The 14,002-nt window shown below is 43.4% G+C and overlaps 1 protein-coding gene across 1 annotated transcript in view; it reads left to right on the top strand.

Moving 5' to 3' along the window:
* The first annotated feature begins 648 nt into the window (after nucleotides 1-648).
* The window catches only part of larp1 (La ribonucleoprotein 1, translational regulator), a 43,712-nt gene continuing 30,358 nt past the window's right edge, over nucleotides 649-14,002 (top strand). The window contains exon 1 of the mRNA XM_061085276.1: nucleotides 649-1,297. Coding sequence (XP_060941259.1) covers nucleotides 910-1,297 — 388 coding nt within the window. The 5' untranslated portion in view covers nucleotides 649-909. The remainder of the gene's footprint in view (nucleotides 1,298-14,002) is intronic.

Below are 14,002 nucleotides of genomic sequence, written 5' to 3'. Positions count from 1 at the left end.
AAATATATTGAAGTAACTGTTGAGGAATATTTTTGACCTCCTGGTTCCCCGAATGCTGTAATTTGATATGTGGGGGGAGAATGGAAGTTGAAGCTACACTTATGATTTGGCACTATACAAATAAGATTGAATTGAATTGTTTGTTGTTTTTCAGGATTACACAAAGAGACACATGAGGTTACCCCTTGATGAAATCATTATTCTCAGATAATAAGCAAAGGATATTGATGAAAACTCAAAGGCATGTTTAATGGACTGATATTTATGAGTGTGTGCTATTTTGCGCTGATCCAATTGAAAAAACAGATCTAGTGAATATAAATGTGGCTTCATCAGGGTGCGTTTGGGCCTTGGTGGAGGTAAGGTCCTTGTTTACTTCTGCTTCAGTAGAAAACTAGATTTGTCAAATTGGTAATTTATCTTTCAACACTATCAAACAGCAAACTTAAAAATTCCATCTGGATATATTAGGTAACTGAGAGCACTTGAGTGTGTTCATCCAAGGGGCCACTTTGAGCTTGAGAGGATTTATGATCAGGCAGCACTTGAACGCAGCATCTCGATCTGGCCCAAAAGCGCGCTCCCGGCTTTACGTGGCTACGCCCCCTCTACGCTGTACGTGCGCGCACCCTGGTATCGCGTGGTGGGGATCATCCATGTTGCTGCTGGTGCTGGAGATAAGGTTGTAATCCTGAGGCCCTCGGACACGTTTCTCTCCTTTTCTACATGTTTCAGCGCAGCGCCGACTGCCCCGCGTCTTAGGCTGAAGCTCTGCGGCGAAGGAGCGACCGAGGAGCGGCCAACTCACCGCCGAGCGACTCCACGTTCCCCGGAATTGAAGGCGAATTTCGGGCCGGGGGGGGAGGAGGACTGGTAATCCTGAGGGGGGAAGAAAGACGGCGGTGGGAAATGGCCACTCAGGTGGAGGCTCTCCTGCCTGGCAATCCGCTCGCCCAAGCCGAGGAGCACGGGAAGGTGGCCCGAGTGGAGCCCGAGGAGGAGGAGGGCGGCCGGGGCGACGGGGCCAAGCGGCAGGCGGGTGTCGACGACCCGGGGAGCAGCTCCGGCGGCCCCGGCCAGGGAGGCTCCCCCGGCGCGGAGGAGCAGACCTCCAGGCAGAAGACCGAGGAGGACCAGGGGGGCTGTGACAGCGAGGACAGGCAGCCCGAGGAGGAGGAGGAGGGGGGGACGGGCAGCAGGAAGGAGTTTACTGAAGCCCCCCCGCCCAAGGTGAACCCGTGGACTAGGAAAATGAACGCGGTGACCGTGGTCAACGTGAATGGACAAGCACACCACGGTGCGTACCCCCCCCCCCCCTACATGTTGCTTGCTTGGCTGTCAGTGTTGTGTCGGTGTGTGTGCGTCCAGGTGTGGTCCTCCGGGGGGCTGTCACGGGGGGGGGGGGGGGGGGGTCACATTGTGTTTAATGTCGGGAGGTAAGAGGTGCGGGGTAAACAATCCCTGTCTGTGCTCCCTGCACGCTGGTTATATTTGGAGTGCATGCACCCCCCACTTCTCCTCCACCTCCTTTTGGTGAGGGCTATTCCTGAAGTTCAGGGTGGCGGTGGGGACCCATGGGGGGGGGGGGGGTCTGGCTGCACAGGAGATCACTCCCTTTAAAAAGCACTTAAAAACCCTCCGCATCGCTCACATGATTCCCTTTAACTTAAAGTTAAACCCCTCTGGGTTGTTTGAGACCCTTTGTTGCCAGTAAGGAAAACGTCCTGCACCAGTATGGACGTGCTGTAGTGCAATGGTTGTTAAGTAGCTGCACTACATCCCAGCAGAGAAGCTGAATGCATTCGGAAGCAGAAAGCCTTTTACTGAATTCCAGGGTGGCTGGTTTCACAAGGGATCACACCCTGAAAAAACACGTACAATGCTCCACATAGCTTTTTATAAACCGCTTTTTTTTTTTGCTTTATGCTTTAAACTCAGGGTTAAATAACAAGATAACTGGTATTGACTGACACTTCTGCTCTGCTTGAGACTCTCAGGAGGAAGTAGGGGAATTGTCCTGCACAAATATGGACATGTGTTGTGTGAAGATGCTGCAGTCGTGTCATCACATGGATGGTTTCGTACTGTGGTCACTGGTTGCATTCCTCTGCTTCTTGACACGTCTCTCTGTCGTGCATCCCCCCCTCCTGCAGTGTCCTTTAAACACTGGGAGACAACAGGACATGTGGCTTGAATACAGTCCCCATGTTTAGCTTGTGTCCCATCTCCTGGCACCCCCACCCCCCACTCCTCATCCACCCAGCCAGTCAGACCTGACCTCACACACACACACACACTACACTCCCTGTGTTACCCAATGTTTAAACTGGTCTTTACTGTTGCTAACACGTTTGTTTTCAGGGCAGGTTTCAACACACACTAATGAGACAACCACCTTAATGTATCAATAAGCTGTAAACACACGATCTTGTCTAGTTGTGTGTGTGTGTAGCAGCTAAGCCAGCTAACAATAGCGCATGCACACACTTCTATGGCCTAGTGTTTCGTCCAGCCCTTCGCACACATACACACAGACACAGACAGAGGGATGTTAGCTTAGCTTCCACGCTGCTACATCCCACCTCCACCCACCCTGTTTTAAACGCACCCCACCCTCTGTACGTCCTCCCAGCATCGATTCCAGACACTACAACGCCATCGATCATTAAAACACAACATTGTTAAATCGCTTTTAACGAAAACGAGCTGGTTTGTTGTGGGGCGTCACGTGTGCACTCCACGTGTTCCCCTGGAGAAAGGCATGGCCGCTGCTAGCTTGTTAGCATCATCTATGGTTAGCATCGTGTGCGCCGCATCCGCGTCCACACACAGAGCGGATCGAGGCTGGGTGTTGTTGTTGTTTGTGGGCCAGGCGGATTGTTTCGTCGGTAGTAACACGGTTGTCACGGTGTGTGGACGTCGGCAGAACAAACCGGGCCCCTTGCTGCCTCCCTTGTCCAACCCATGCTAGCTAACGTTAGCATGGGGAGCTAGCAGGCAGCGTCATCATGGCTCCTCGATGATCTCATTGATCCCAGAGCAGACGATGTGTAGATGGTTATGATTTGTAATTAAAATGCATATCGAGGGAGGTGTTTTAAATCAAGGGCTCATCGATCGATTGTTAGGACTGATTGTTGGTGAAACACGTGGGTTCCCTCGCCTCCTGCTGCTCTGTCAGTGCATGGGGGGGGCTTCACGTCTCCTGAGCCGTGTGTGGTTTTTTTGTATGTCCTGGACATTGTCAGGCTCTGCGGCTCGTCAGCGGTTTGCGCTGCCTTTTTGTTTGCAGGCTGGTTTGTTGACTGTGCTGCGTGGACTTCAGGGAACAGCCTGTACCCTGAATCCGGACCAGTCTGGGTGGATGTGGTCCAAAAGCTGTCACATCAGCAAAGCAAGCCTGGCTGGGGGCCAGAGGTTGAGATAACCAAAGCTCCAGTGGTTCAATTCAAACACCAAAAATGTACTATTGTCAAAATTGGAAGTTTAAATGAAACAACCTTGAATCTCAAAGTTTTTTTTTTTCATAGTGGATCATTACCCCCTTATATGGCACCACTGGCTGAGAGCAAACAGCCTTTCTAGTGAACATGGTTCAGCCAATGATTTTGGAGAAATGTGAACATTTCATCTGAAAGTTATGATAATTTTTTATAATGTTTTTATCTTTTCAGTTACTTGAGTCATTCAACATAATGTCTCAAGTCTGAAAAATCCCCCTAAAGCCCAAGTAGCTTGGCTCAAAGAACAGACTCTTTATTTGGTAATGAAAAAGAACAAAAACCTCCCGAAGCTGAAATTAAAGACATGTTTTTTTCTTGAATATTACCTTAAACCATTATTTAATTATCAACACAATTGAAGATTAATTCTATACTGATTACTTAAGCTAATATTGACTAATTGATACAGCTCAGAAAAACGGCTTGATACTGTAATGGGAGTGTAGACTGAGGTGTAGCGACACTCACGTTTTATCAGTGTTTTAAAGTTATTTCCTAAACAGATCACAGCATTTTCTGTAAAACTCAGTCTTGCGACATTTATTTTTAGATAGAAAGATTCAAGCTCTCCAGCAAATATGAAAAAAAGCTTTCTTTTTGTCAGGTAGGCTGCTCTCTAATCAGTATTGTGTACCCAGCTTGTCCTTGAACAAGATCCCGGACTCCTGCCCTGGATTTAAAAAAACAACAGTTGAAAGAAGGAAAACGTATTTCCACAGTCCAGGCAGCTTGTTTTAGCCCCACAGGCGGAAGGTATCGCAATATGGGACCTCAGTTTCTGCAAAGAGTAGGAAGTAATCAGTTTGTCTGTTCCCTATTGTTCTTTAAGTGATTACCAATCTGTAAACATGCTGATGAAACTCATTTCCTTCTGGGCCAGTGAAGAATTTATCTATTTTTTAGAGACTGAGTTTATTACTTATGTCTCTTGTTTTGTAAAACCAAAAATGATATTGGTGTGTAGTAATAACTGTCTTGGTTTATTGTTAGTGGTTTGGCAGTTAATCAACAGGACACAGTAACTAGCATGTCAATAGTTAGCAATAATTTTGTATATTGTTCCAGCCCTTGTGTCCAGAGTTGGTGTTGTGTTTTGTTTTTCATGCTGTAAATAAAAACAAGCTCTGACACACCGGCATCCTACGGCAGTATTCCTCTGGCACGTCTGTAAAACGTCCCGGTCACATATTAAAAGGTGCCCTGCGGAGTTTTCATATGAACAAACAGAAGTTCTGTTTACATTCAGAGTTTCTCGCCCAGCCACTTATCCACGAATGCTCGAGGCTTAACGAACGTGCTATATAGATATGCTTCCTCGTTTGTCTGATATCTTATGCAGCGTTTCCATCCATGCTTGCTTGGTAGCAGTATGCCTCTTTGCTGCTGTGGTTGGAGAATAGTTATGTTATTGTTATGACCATTTGGAATGTGCATGGTTGCCTGCATCCTCCTGTGCATGCATGGTCTGCTTTCTAAAAACATTAGTCCAGAGTGATGGGAGAGCCCACAGGGCAACTTTAATGTGCGTTTCCACCGGATTTTGTGGGAAAGGATGCTTTAGCTCTTGGTCTTGAGTTGACTCTGCCTTTGTTACTTCATGCAAAGGGCAGTCTGATTGAACTTTGACTGGGAAAATGGGGTGAGAGAGGGGGTCAACTCTACCCACTGGTTACAGAGGTCATTGATGGTTTAGTGTTTTGATAAGAGAACGTGGGACTTCTCACTTTGTTACTTTTGTCCACACTTTCGTGGACATGTTTGGCATTGACAGCATCACTACTGGCTCAGTTTTCCAGTCATGATATTGCAACCATCATTCAGAAGGTTTATGGGATGCACAGTTTCCTCACTCTTAAAATAATTATCTTAATTCGTCTTTTGCCTTTTGTATCTGTAATTTGTTTTGGTGCTTTTTTTTGTCTTGTCACAAATCATCAAGTAGCTGGTTCCAGGCTGAAAACCTTTTCAATCTTTAAGTGTCAATAAACAAATGAATGGTAATTTACTTTCTGAAACTTAAATTGTCGTGAATATGGGAGACAACTGTTAGGCTTCATTGAGACTCATTTTTTGTTCCCCGGATCAACAGTATGGTGTTGTGTATGTCTACCCTGAATATTAAAATTGTTGCAGAACTGACACCAAAATCAAAGTGGAGCAGTCAAACAATTACAAGGCAAATACAAATGATGTAGTCACAGCCTTAAGTTCTTACGACTTTCCTCGGTCATGTGTCTTCATTGGGGCTCAGTTAAACATCTTAGTGGGTTTTTAAATATGTATGATGCTGAATTTGAATGGTGGGCTCAGTGTTTCTGAGAACAGCTTGAAGTCCTGATTCGTAAATGGATTTTGGCCCCTGAGGAAGTTAATGGTGGGTTAGTGATAAATGAGAGCAGTTGTGCGACAGGCCTTCCTCTGAGGGGTCACCATTAAACAAGAGCAGCACTGTGTTTACATAAGCAGACCTTCTCTACTTAAAGTTTTGTCCCAACTTCTTTAACATTTAACAGAATTTCGGGTGCTAATGAGAACTCGCTGGGTAAAACATGACATAAGTCACCAGACTGTCCTGTAAACAAAATGAACTTTAACAAGGCTTGACTGCTTCAAAATGCTGCCATTTTGGCTCAGCAGGTTAGTTTCCTGTCTGCCTGTGGCACCAGTTCTGGCAAACTGAATGTAAAGAAAGGTTCCAACCGTAAACTGTAAAGTGCCAGTGCTGGTGTGTTTCTGCAAGTGCTGGTGAGAAGAAGAAACATGGACCAACAGGTCAAGCTTAGTTAGAGATCTAAGATGCTGTGGTGTTCACAGTAGAAACGGCCAAATAGTTTTAGGCTGAAATATGGTGAAATTAGGACACACAGATCAACTTGACCCCTTTGGTTTCCCGTCAGCAGTCTTGCCTTAACACACATTGGCCTTTTTTCCTAGAATATGCTGGGATCTTTTTTTTAATATTAAAAAAATATGATGAGTTTGGGGATAAAAATGTACGTGCTTTGTCAGTATCATCACAAGTGAAGTGTAATCACACCTGAACAGTTGGTTCTCTCCACCCTTGTCATCAAGTGTGTGTGAGTGTGTTTGTGCATGTGTGAGCTCTATTGGTGCGCCAGCATGTTAGATACAGTTATCGGCCTCTGGCCTTCGCACACAGTTTCTGTGAGAAAGATTACATTTTTAAAATGTATTTATGCTCTACTATGAGAGTAGAACTGAGTCTGGCTTTATTGACACTATGGTCCGAAGGCTGTTAAATACTGCGTTTGGTCTCCAAGGAACCCCAGCCTCAGCTTGACAGTTGTCAGGATGTCTCAGTTCTTGGTTGTGTATGTTCATCTTCACTTTCAATTGTGAACAATGCAGACTATTCAAGGACTAAGGATTGACCAACAGGTTTACCAGATGAATAATTGCAGGTTTGGGTCCATGCATTAGCATTTCCTTACAATGTGTCTTACGGCGCGGCAGCTCTAAACAAAGTTGTGATTTCTAAGTACTCTAAGGTGTGTGTGTGTGTGTGTGTGTGTGTGTGTGTGTTTCGAGCAGCTTGGGACTCTTGCTGCAGTCTTTTCTCTATTGGCGCTTCACAGAAGTAGTGTTTGGCTGTTTCAAAATTAGCATGGACACCTTCCTTGTCTCCTACATTTGTCCCTGTCCTGTGAATCTCTTCCTCTTTGCTGTGCAGGATCAAAACCACACCCTCTGTCACCAGATCCCCTCAAGGGTGTTTGTAGGATTTTATGAGGTGTCAGGCCTCGACAAAGGTCGGGAAGCTGGAGGGGAGTGCTGATGTGTGAAGAGGTATGGTATGTCTTTAGCCGTTTTCAAACATGACCTGCGGGTATAATTCGAAGAATCGGCTACGTAGTTTACCCACAGTTTGTGTTTTACACATGCACACCGCATCAGGGAGTGGCACAGGCGTGTTCACAACAGCAACAAATCCTATGCATTATTCAGTTGAGAGGTGGAGCAGTCGGGTGCAGCAGACAGAGACAGGAAGTGACATATTAACTCCGCTGCGGAAATCATGTGAATTTCTCAACGCCACACTACCATTAACTCTCAAGACATCATCGTCAGGGTCTGCGATTTGTATGACACCGCATTTCTCCCCAGGATATATTTGTTTACTTTATTTTCATTTTTGCATCTGTCACTTGTTAGAAGCGTCATAAACCCCCTACTAGATTGCGTTGAATCCAACTTCACCTGGATTACTACAGACTTTATACTAGGAGCCTAGGCAGAGAAAATCACCAGTATTTGCGCAGAGTCTCATTCTGGCATTTGCGTTCACAAGCTGCGGAGTTCAGTGCATGTCTGAAAGCAGCTTTTATGTTCCATGGGTATTTAAAGTTAATATCTAATGGCCATGGTTGTCTTTTTTTAAATTGTCCGTACTCCTGAGCTGTAAAACTTCAAATATTTGTTCTTTTGTAAATTTATCATTTGTCAATAATTCAGTTTTTGATTCATATTTTGGTTGTTTAAACTTGTACAGACGTTGAGTTAATGTTTGGATATCACTTTAGATGAAACGATTGGTTTATACGTCTTTCAACAGAACGTTAAACTGATCGATTATTAATCAAGCCAATATGTAAATAGTTTTGTTTTCAGCTTCTTTTTTTATATCTTTGTAAATTCATTATTTGAAGGTTTTTGACTGTTGGTCAGAAAAAACTAAACCTGAAGCTTTTCACTCTCAGGTCAGAACCTCAGAGCAGATTATCACACACACACACATACTGTCAGCTGTTTCTAATTAGCCCTCTACTTAAGCTGTCAAGTCCGACTTGCTTTATCTGTGTCAGTGTTGTGTCTGGACTTGGCGATAGAGGCACATCTCTCAGACTCTGCAGCACGGCTGTTCGCTCAGGGTGTGGATTGTCTGCATCAAGGAGGTGTCCCCTTCACTGGTGATTTAATAAGTGTGACTATAGCCAAACGCTCAATGCACATTAAATATGTCACATTTAATTTGCATAATGTCCTGTTTCTGCAACTAACTCGGACTGTTTAGTTTTCTTGTCCTTTTTTATAAGGGATGGAGATTTAGTTGAGTTGGTTTAAGTTTCAAGGTAGGACACAAGTCATTGCAATTTCAAACCGGCTGTTCCCATAAGAAGATGTTTTTGTTAACCTCAGCCATTTTTCTATGGTTATGAATTAGTTTGCTTCTCTCACACTTGGCTGTGCCAAAACTTTTGGCTCTGCTGGAGCCTCACAGCCACGGATACAGCAGCCAGTACTTTATGCTTCGTCAGTTTGTCCAGTTGCTTCAGAAACCCTTCCTCACGACAAGTTAGTTGTTCGACTTGTTGTTCATATTTGCCACAGTGAGAAATTAATCTGGGTTTGACCTCTTCTCTTGAGCTCTTTTTTTATTAACTTTTTAAATAAATAATGAAGTGACAATTATATTGATTATTTTATATATCATATCAGCAGATGTTTTTGTTTTGATGTGATATAATTTTTTATCATATGGCCCAGTCCTAAGTTCTGCTTGGTAGCCATGTTGACCCTGACCCACCTATGACCCCTGTCAGACCAAGCTTCGACTTTATCTAAACTGTTCAGTTTATCATGTAAATGCCTGTGCTGGTGTATATATGTGTGTGTATATCTTTAAATTAATATCTGTGGGTCTGCTTTTTTTATGTAGCAGCTACAGGAAATGCAGTGTAGTTTTCATGTTTGATTTGAAGAGCTGTAGTCAAGTGGTTTGTGAGACATGTCATCAAGGTCAACAGTGTTGTTTACCTCACCTGTGAATTCAGCACTATGCCAGCAATACCTCAGCCAGCGGCAAATATGTCCAACCTACTGAACAACATTAGAACAGACATGAAATGTGGCACAACTTAATATCCTAGGGAAATTATTTTTGAAAGTACTTATTTAAATTTAAAGTTAAAATCATGAGTCATTGACATCACGCAGTCTTCATTATGATTTACTTTGGAGGAGTTGGGGATGAACAGTTAGCGTTCAGCGGGAATGTCCATGATGTTAAGAGAGATTTGATATTTCGTTTGGTCACATGTTGCATGAACTCTGTAAAGCATTCTTGCCATGTGTGTGTTGTAACTGTTGCTCAGCAGACGTGGGGAGAAAACCTCCCAGCCTACTGCTGTGTGATCTTTTGACTCCGCAAGAAGTGATGTCACCAGGCTGAGCATGTGACGCCGGGGAGAATATTCGACGCGTGTATGTGTGGAGCAGGGAGGCAGACGGTCTGTGGCGTGCACCCTGACTGTCGTTTCCTCCATATTTGGATCTTAAAGGCTTCCCTCCTCTGTCGTCACTCTGCTCTGCTGGGGATGTGAGACTGACAGGAAGCAAGCAGCTTGTGAATCAAACTGCAGAGCAACCCTTCACATCAGAAGTTATTTGAGATTTGATTGTGATTATGTCAAACCATTTATACGTAGATGTCAACATGATTATCGTGCCTCCTCATTTAGACATATTTCCCCCTCTCAGCTCTCTTCAGTGCCTTTTAAGGAACTTTGTGTGTCCCATGTTGAGCATTTAAAGAAGTCCTGGCAATGTTTATCATTCCGTTTATCGAAAGAGAATTTAAAATATGTTTTGAAATTTAAATGCATGTTTATCTAATAAGGGGTTGTTTTAATTGGACCCTGACTTCTGTGGATTTTGTTAATCATCATGTGAGGAAGTTGTCAGACTGCTGCTTTTTCCACTACAGTCACAGGGAAATCCCAGAATCCAAAACGTACCTAAATAAATCAATCTTTCGAGTATGATCTGACTTACAATACATGTGGGAGTATGAAGAAAACCCGCTTGACAAAGCCAAAAAAAAAGTCCCAGCATCTGGTGGAGGACTGGGCCGGTTTCCCAACACCACCACTGTGTTTATCTAAGCCTGCAGAGCCGACGTGGCACAAGGTTTATTTAAAGGTTTCAACAGTGATAAAGCCTTCTGGGTTTGGAGCAGGTATCTGCCCAGCTGTGTGCTGTAACACCCATGGGAAATTGAATGTGGACTTCACCTGAGCTGTGAGCTTGTTTGTGAGTTGTGGGAAGATGAGATGGGACTGTGTGTGTTGGGGGTTGGAGATATCCGAGATGGTATTTAATGGAAAGAGAGGAAATATCTGACAGAGCATTTAACTAAATTAGGTGTATGCAAGTCGAGAAAATATCCATCAGTTTCCCTTTTTAGATTTTGTTTAGTTTTGATATAAATGTAAAAAAAAAAGGATAGATGTGTAGGTCATCTGATATGGACCCTCCACAGCAGTATGAAGTGAAGTCACTTAAATTGAAGTGTATTATGAGAAAGAGGAAGAGGTCATATTAATGGGAACTGGCAGGGGTTGGTGGCAGTTAATGTTAAGGGTTGCCTCTGGCTATGACTACTGAAACAGAATGCTGTGAAGAAAGATGATGGGGGGGGAAACACAAGATTAGGAGAGAGAGACTGGGAGAGAGTTGATACTGGTGGAAGTCACAGAGATGAGAGGGTTACGATGGACGTAAGTGAGAGGAGTCTCCACAAGACGGGTCAGCAAGGCAAGCAGTCCCTGACCAGTCACAGCCAAAAATAGACCGCGATACAGAAGTAGAAGTGATATTTCTCATTAGGTCTCAGAAATATTGCAAAGGGAAGTGAACAAAGTTCAGACCAGAGAAGTTGGTGGAGGGTTATCCTTGATATGCTGGTGGTCCTTATCCTTACCTCTAACCTGGTTAGGCCTGAGTTTCAGGTAACTTAAAGGGGATTTTCATCGAAACTAATGTTTCTTTCAAGCTAACTTTGTGGGTGTGCTATCCTGAGTGCGTTATCTGAAACATATGCTTCGATGGCCTCTTTTTCCCCCTCATGTTTGCCACTAAATAAATAACCCACCAATATCTGGCTTCAATGCAATGGGAATGGATCCATCAGCACTTATTCCTAGGTCAAATGACTCTGCAATACAGATGGATTTTGTATTGCTCTTGATCTGATTGGCAGTGATGGAAACGTGTCACCTGGTTGAACAAACTAATCTTGCAAGACATGGAGGTGAGAGAGAACCTTAGATTTCGGTGTCCTTTGACTGTGGGGAAAATAGGGGAAACTGGTTTGATGAAACAAAGTTTCCCTGTTAATGCAAATGATCACTACTTTTCTTGCCCCCTTCTCTTTCTTTACTCATTCCTTCTCCTCTGTGTTCTGTCATGTGTCCATGTAACACACACTGACACATGACCTGTCCTTGAGTTTTGAAGAATACAACACTCTTATCGTCGCTCTTGCAGAATTGAGAACATAACGCCCAGATAACACTCAGCTGCCTTCACTTGTACCTGTTAAGTTACACAGTTCTCAACCTGCTGTCACAGTCAGAGCTCTGTTTTGAGCAAAAATAACTGAAGCTGTAAATCCCACAAATGACAGATCTTTAGTTAAACTTTGACGACAACAAGTTGATTTAGAGTATTCTCGGGTGTTATTGCACCTTAAGGTTTGTGAAAATTTGTTAAATGTCTTAAGTTGGAGATCGGTTACGCAACCTGCGACAGCCACAGTTTGAACATTTAGATTAGACCAGTCACCCACCCATGTATTTTGTGGTTGGGTTGGCAGGAAGTACTCTGTCTGAAAAAAAAATAATATTGAGGTAGATTTCTGTGGATGCCAAGTTCCTGCACATCCTTTTTAATTACACAACAGCATTTATAAGCATAGTAGCAAGTTATACTACGACTTTTATAGTTTCTCAAAAAACATGGCATTTAAAAAATCTGTGCCAAAGTAATAAAACTGCTATACTCCAACAGAAAATTGAAATTAAGTCATTGCTTGTGACTTAATTGTGCTGCTTCAGGAAAAACATGTTAAACAATGTGGCTTGATTGAATGTGCTGCTGCCTGTGACTGGCTGGGGCACAGTAGCCTATAGTTTGGCAGACGTCCCGGCCCTGGGAGGCGCTCGTCTGACCTTAAACTATCATCTGATATGCAGCGAACACTGAGCAGCCCTGTAAGCAACCGTGAGCGATGCCCTACATGCCCCGATTGGAGGGATCATAGCGCATGGCTCAGCTGATCATGAGCTCGAAAAACATTGTCATTGAACAACCGTTGATTGTCCACTGGCTGCAGCTCGATGCACCACAAAATGAAATTATCAGTAACATACAGTTTAAGGAGTCACACACTTGTCAAGCCCAATTATTGGCTCATGACCGCTGGTGATCCATGTTAGACTCCCACATGCCTGGTTCAAAAGATCTGTCAACAATTCTAATGATTAACCCACCAAACATCATAACTGTCACAGAAAATCACAATTAGGATACCACCGCGGTGTGGTGCAGACCGGTCACGTCCAGTTTGGATCAATTCCACACATTAACCTTGACATTTTGGGAACTGAGTTTCATGTTTATCTCAATCCTAAAAAAATGTATTTATCTTTACGTCAGGACCAAAGTAGTGAATCAAATCCCTAAAAGAAAGTGTCACTGTTAAGTTCACATGAGTAGAGCAGTAAGACAAACTGTTTCTTGCCAGTGAATCCCTGTTAAGCCCTGGTATTAAGAGATGCTACAATCACAAATGGTCATCTGTGTTCAGGTGTCAATGCATCCAAGATGCACTGAGGATACATCTTGAGAGACGCGATCACTCAGAGGACATCCATTAAGGGTCTTGCCCGAACATGTTAAGACATAGACACAGTTTCTAACTGTAGGGAACAAAACTTTCACATATCTCTGCATTGAAATGATCTGGGAAAAGAGAGAGAGAGAGCTGTAGTATTGAATTACTTTGCGGCAAAGATCTGACGGCTGCACCACAGCTTTGTTACCCGGGATATGTTCTTGCCTGTAAAATATGTTCTGTCATGAACTGTAGGTAGCAGCATGAATTTTGAAACCTTCAGTAGACTATTAACACCTTGTGCTCAAACTAAGCAGATAACGGGGGATAAATACTCAAGGAAATCAGGTTGAATCCATGATTTGATTTAGCACAAAGCTGCTGCATCGTTCGAAGTTTCTACATGAGAAACTTGTGCTGAGCTCAGGATTTTTTGTCGTTGTACGAAATGTGTGTTTTCATGGCCCAAATACTGCTGTGCATTCACACGCAAACCAAAGGGTGACATCACTAATTGCAGCGATTCCATTACAATTGATTAATTGGACTGTGACCATGCATTTTGGATTGAAAAGTTGAACAATACTTAGACGTATCAGTTCCCAGTAGTCTACTACATTGTTACATGAGTTATCAGTTCTCAACAGTTCAAAAACAAGTTATATGAAGGTCATTCTCATTTTGTATGTAGCTTGAAATTAAATTTAATAGTGGTGAGATACTTTGTGCCGTTATTGATCTTTGGGATTGTTTGGGTCAACTGCACCACGATGGGCTGCGTAATGGTCAATAGATTTAAGTTCACTTCACCAGGTTTTAGGTGTGACTGAAACAATGTGTCTTACAAATGCAGCTTATCTTAATC

The sequence above is a fragment of the Limanda limanda genome, chromosome 14, assembly GCF_963576545.1.
Source record: "Limanda limanda chromosome 14, fLimLim1.1, whole genome shotgun sequence".
Classification (NCBI taxonomy): Eukaryota; Metazoa; Chordata; class Actinopteri; order Pleuronectiformes; family Pleuronectidae; genus Limanda; species Limanda limanda.
Note: the sequence above shows the minus strand (reverse complement) of the source record. Positions and strands in the feature narration are given on the sequence as shown.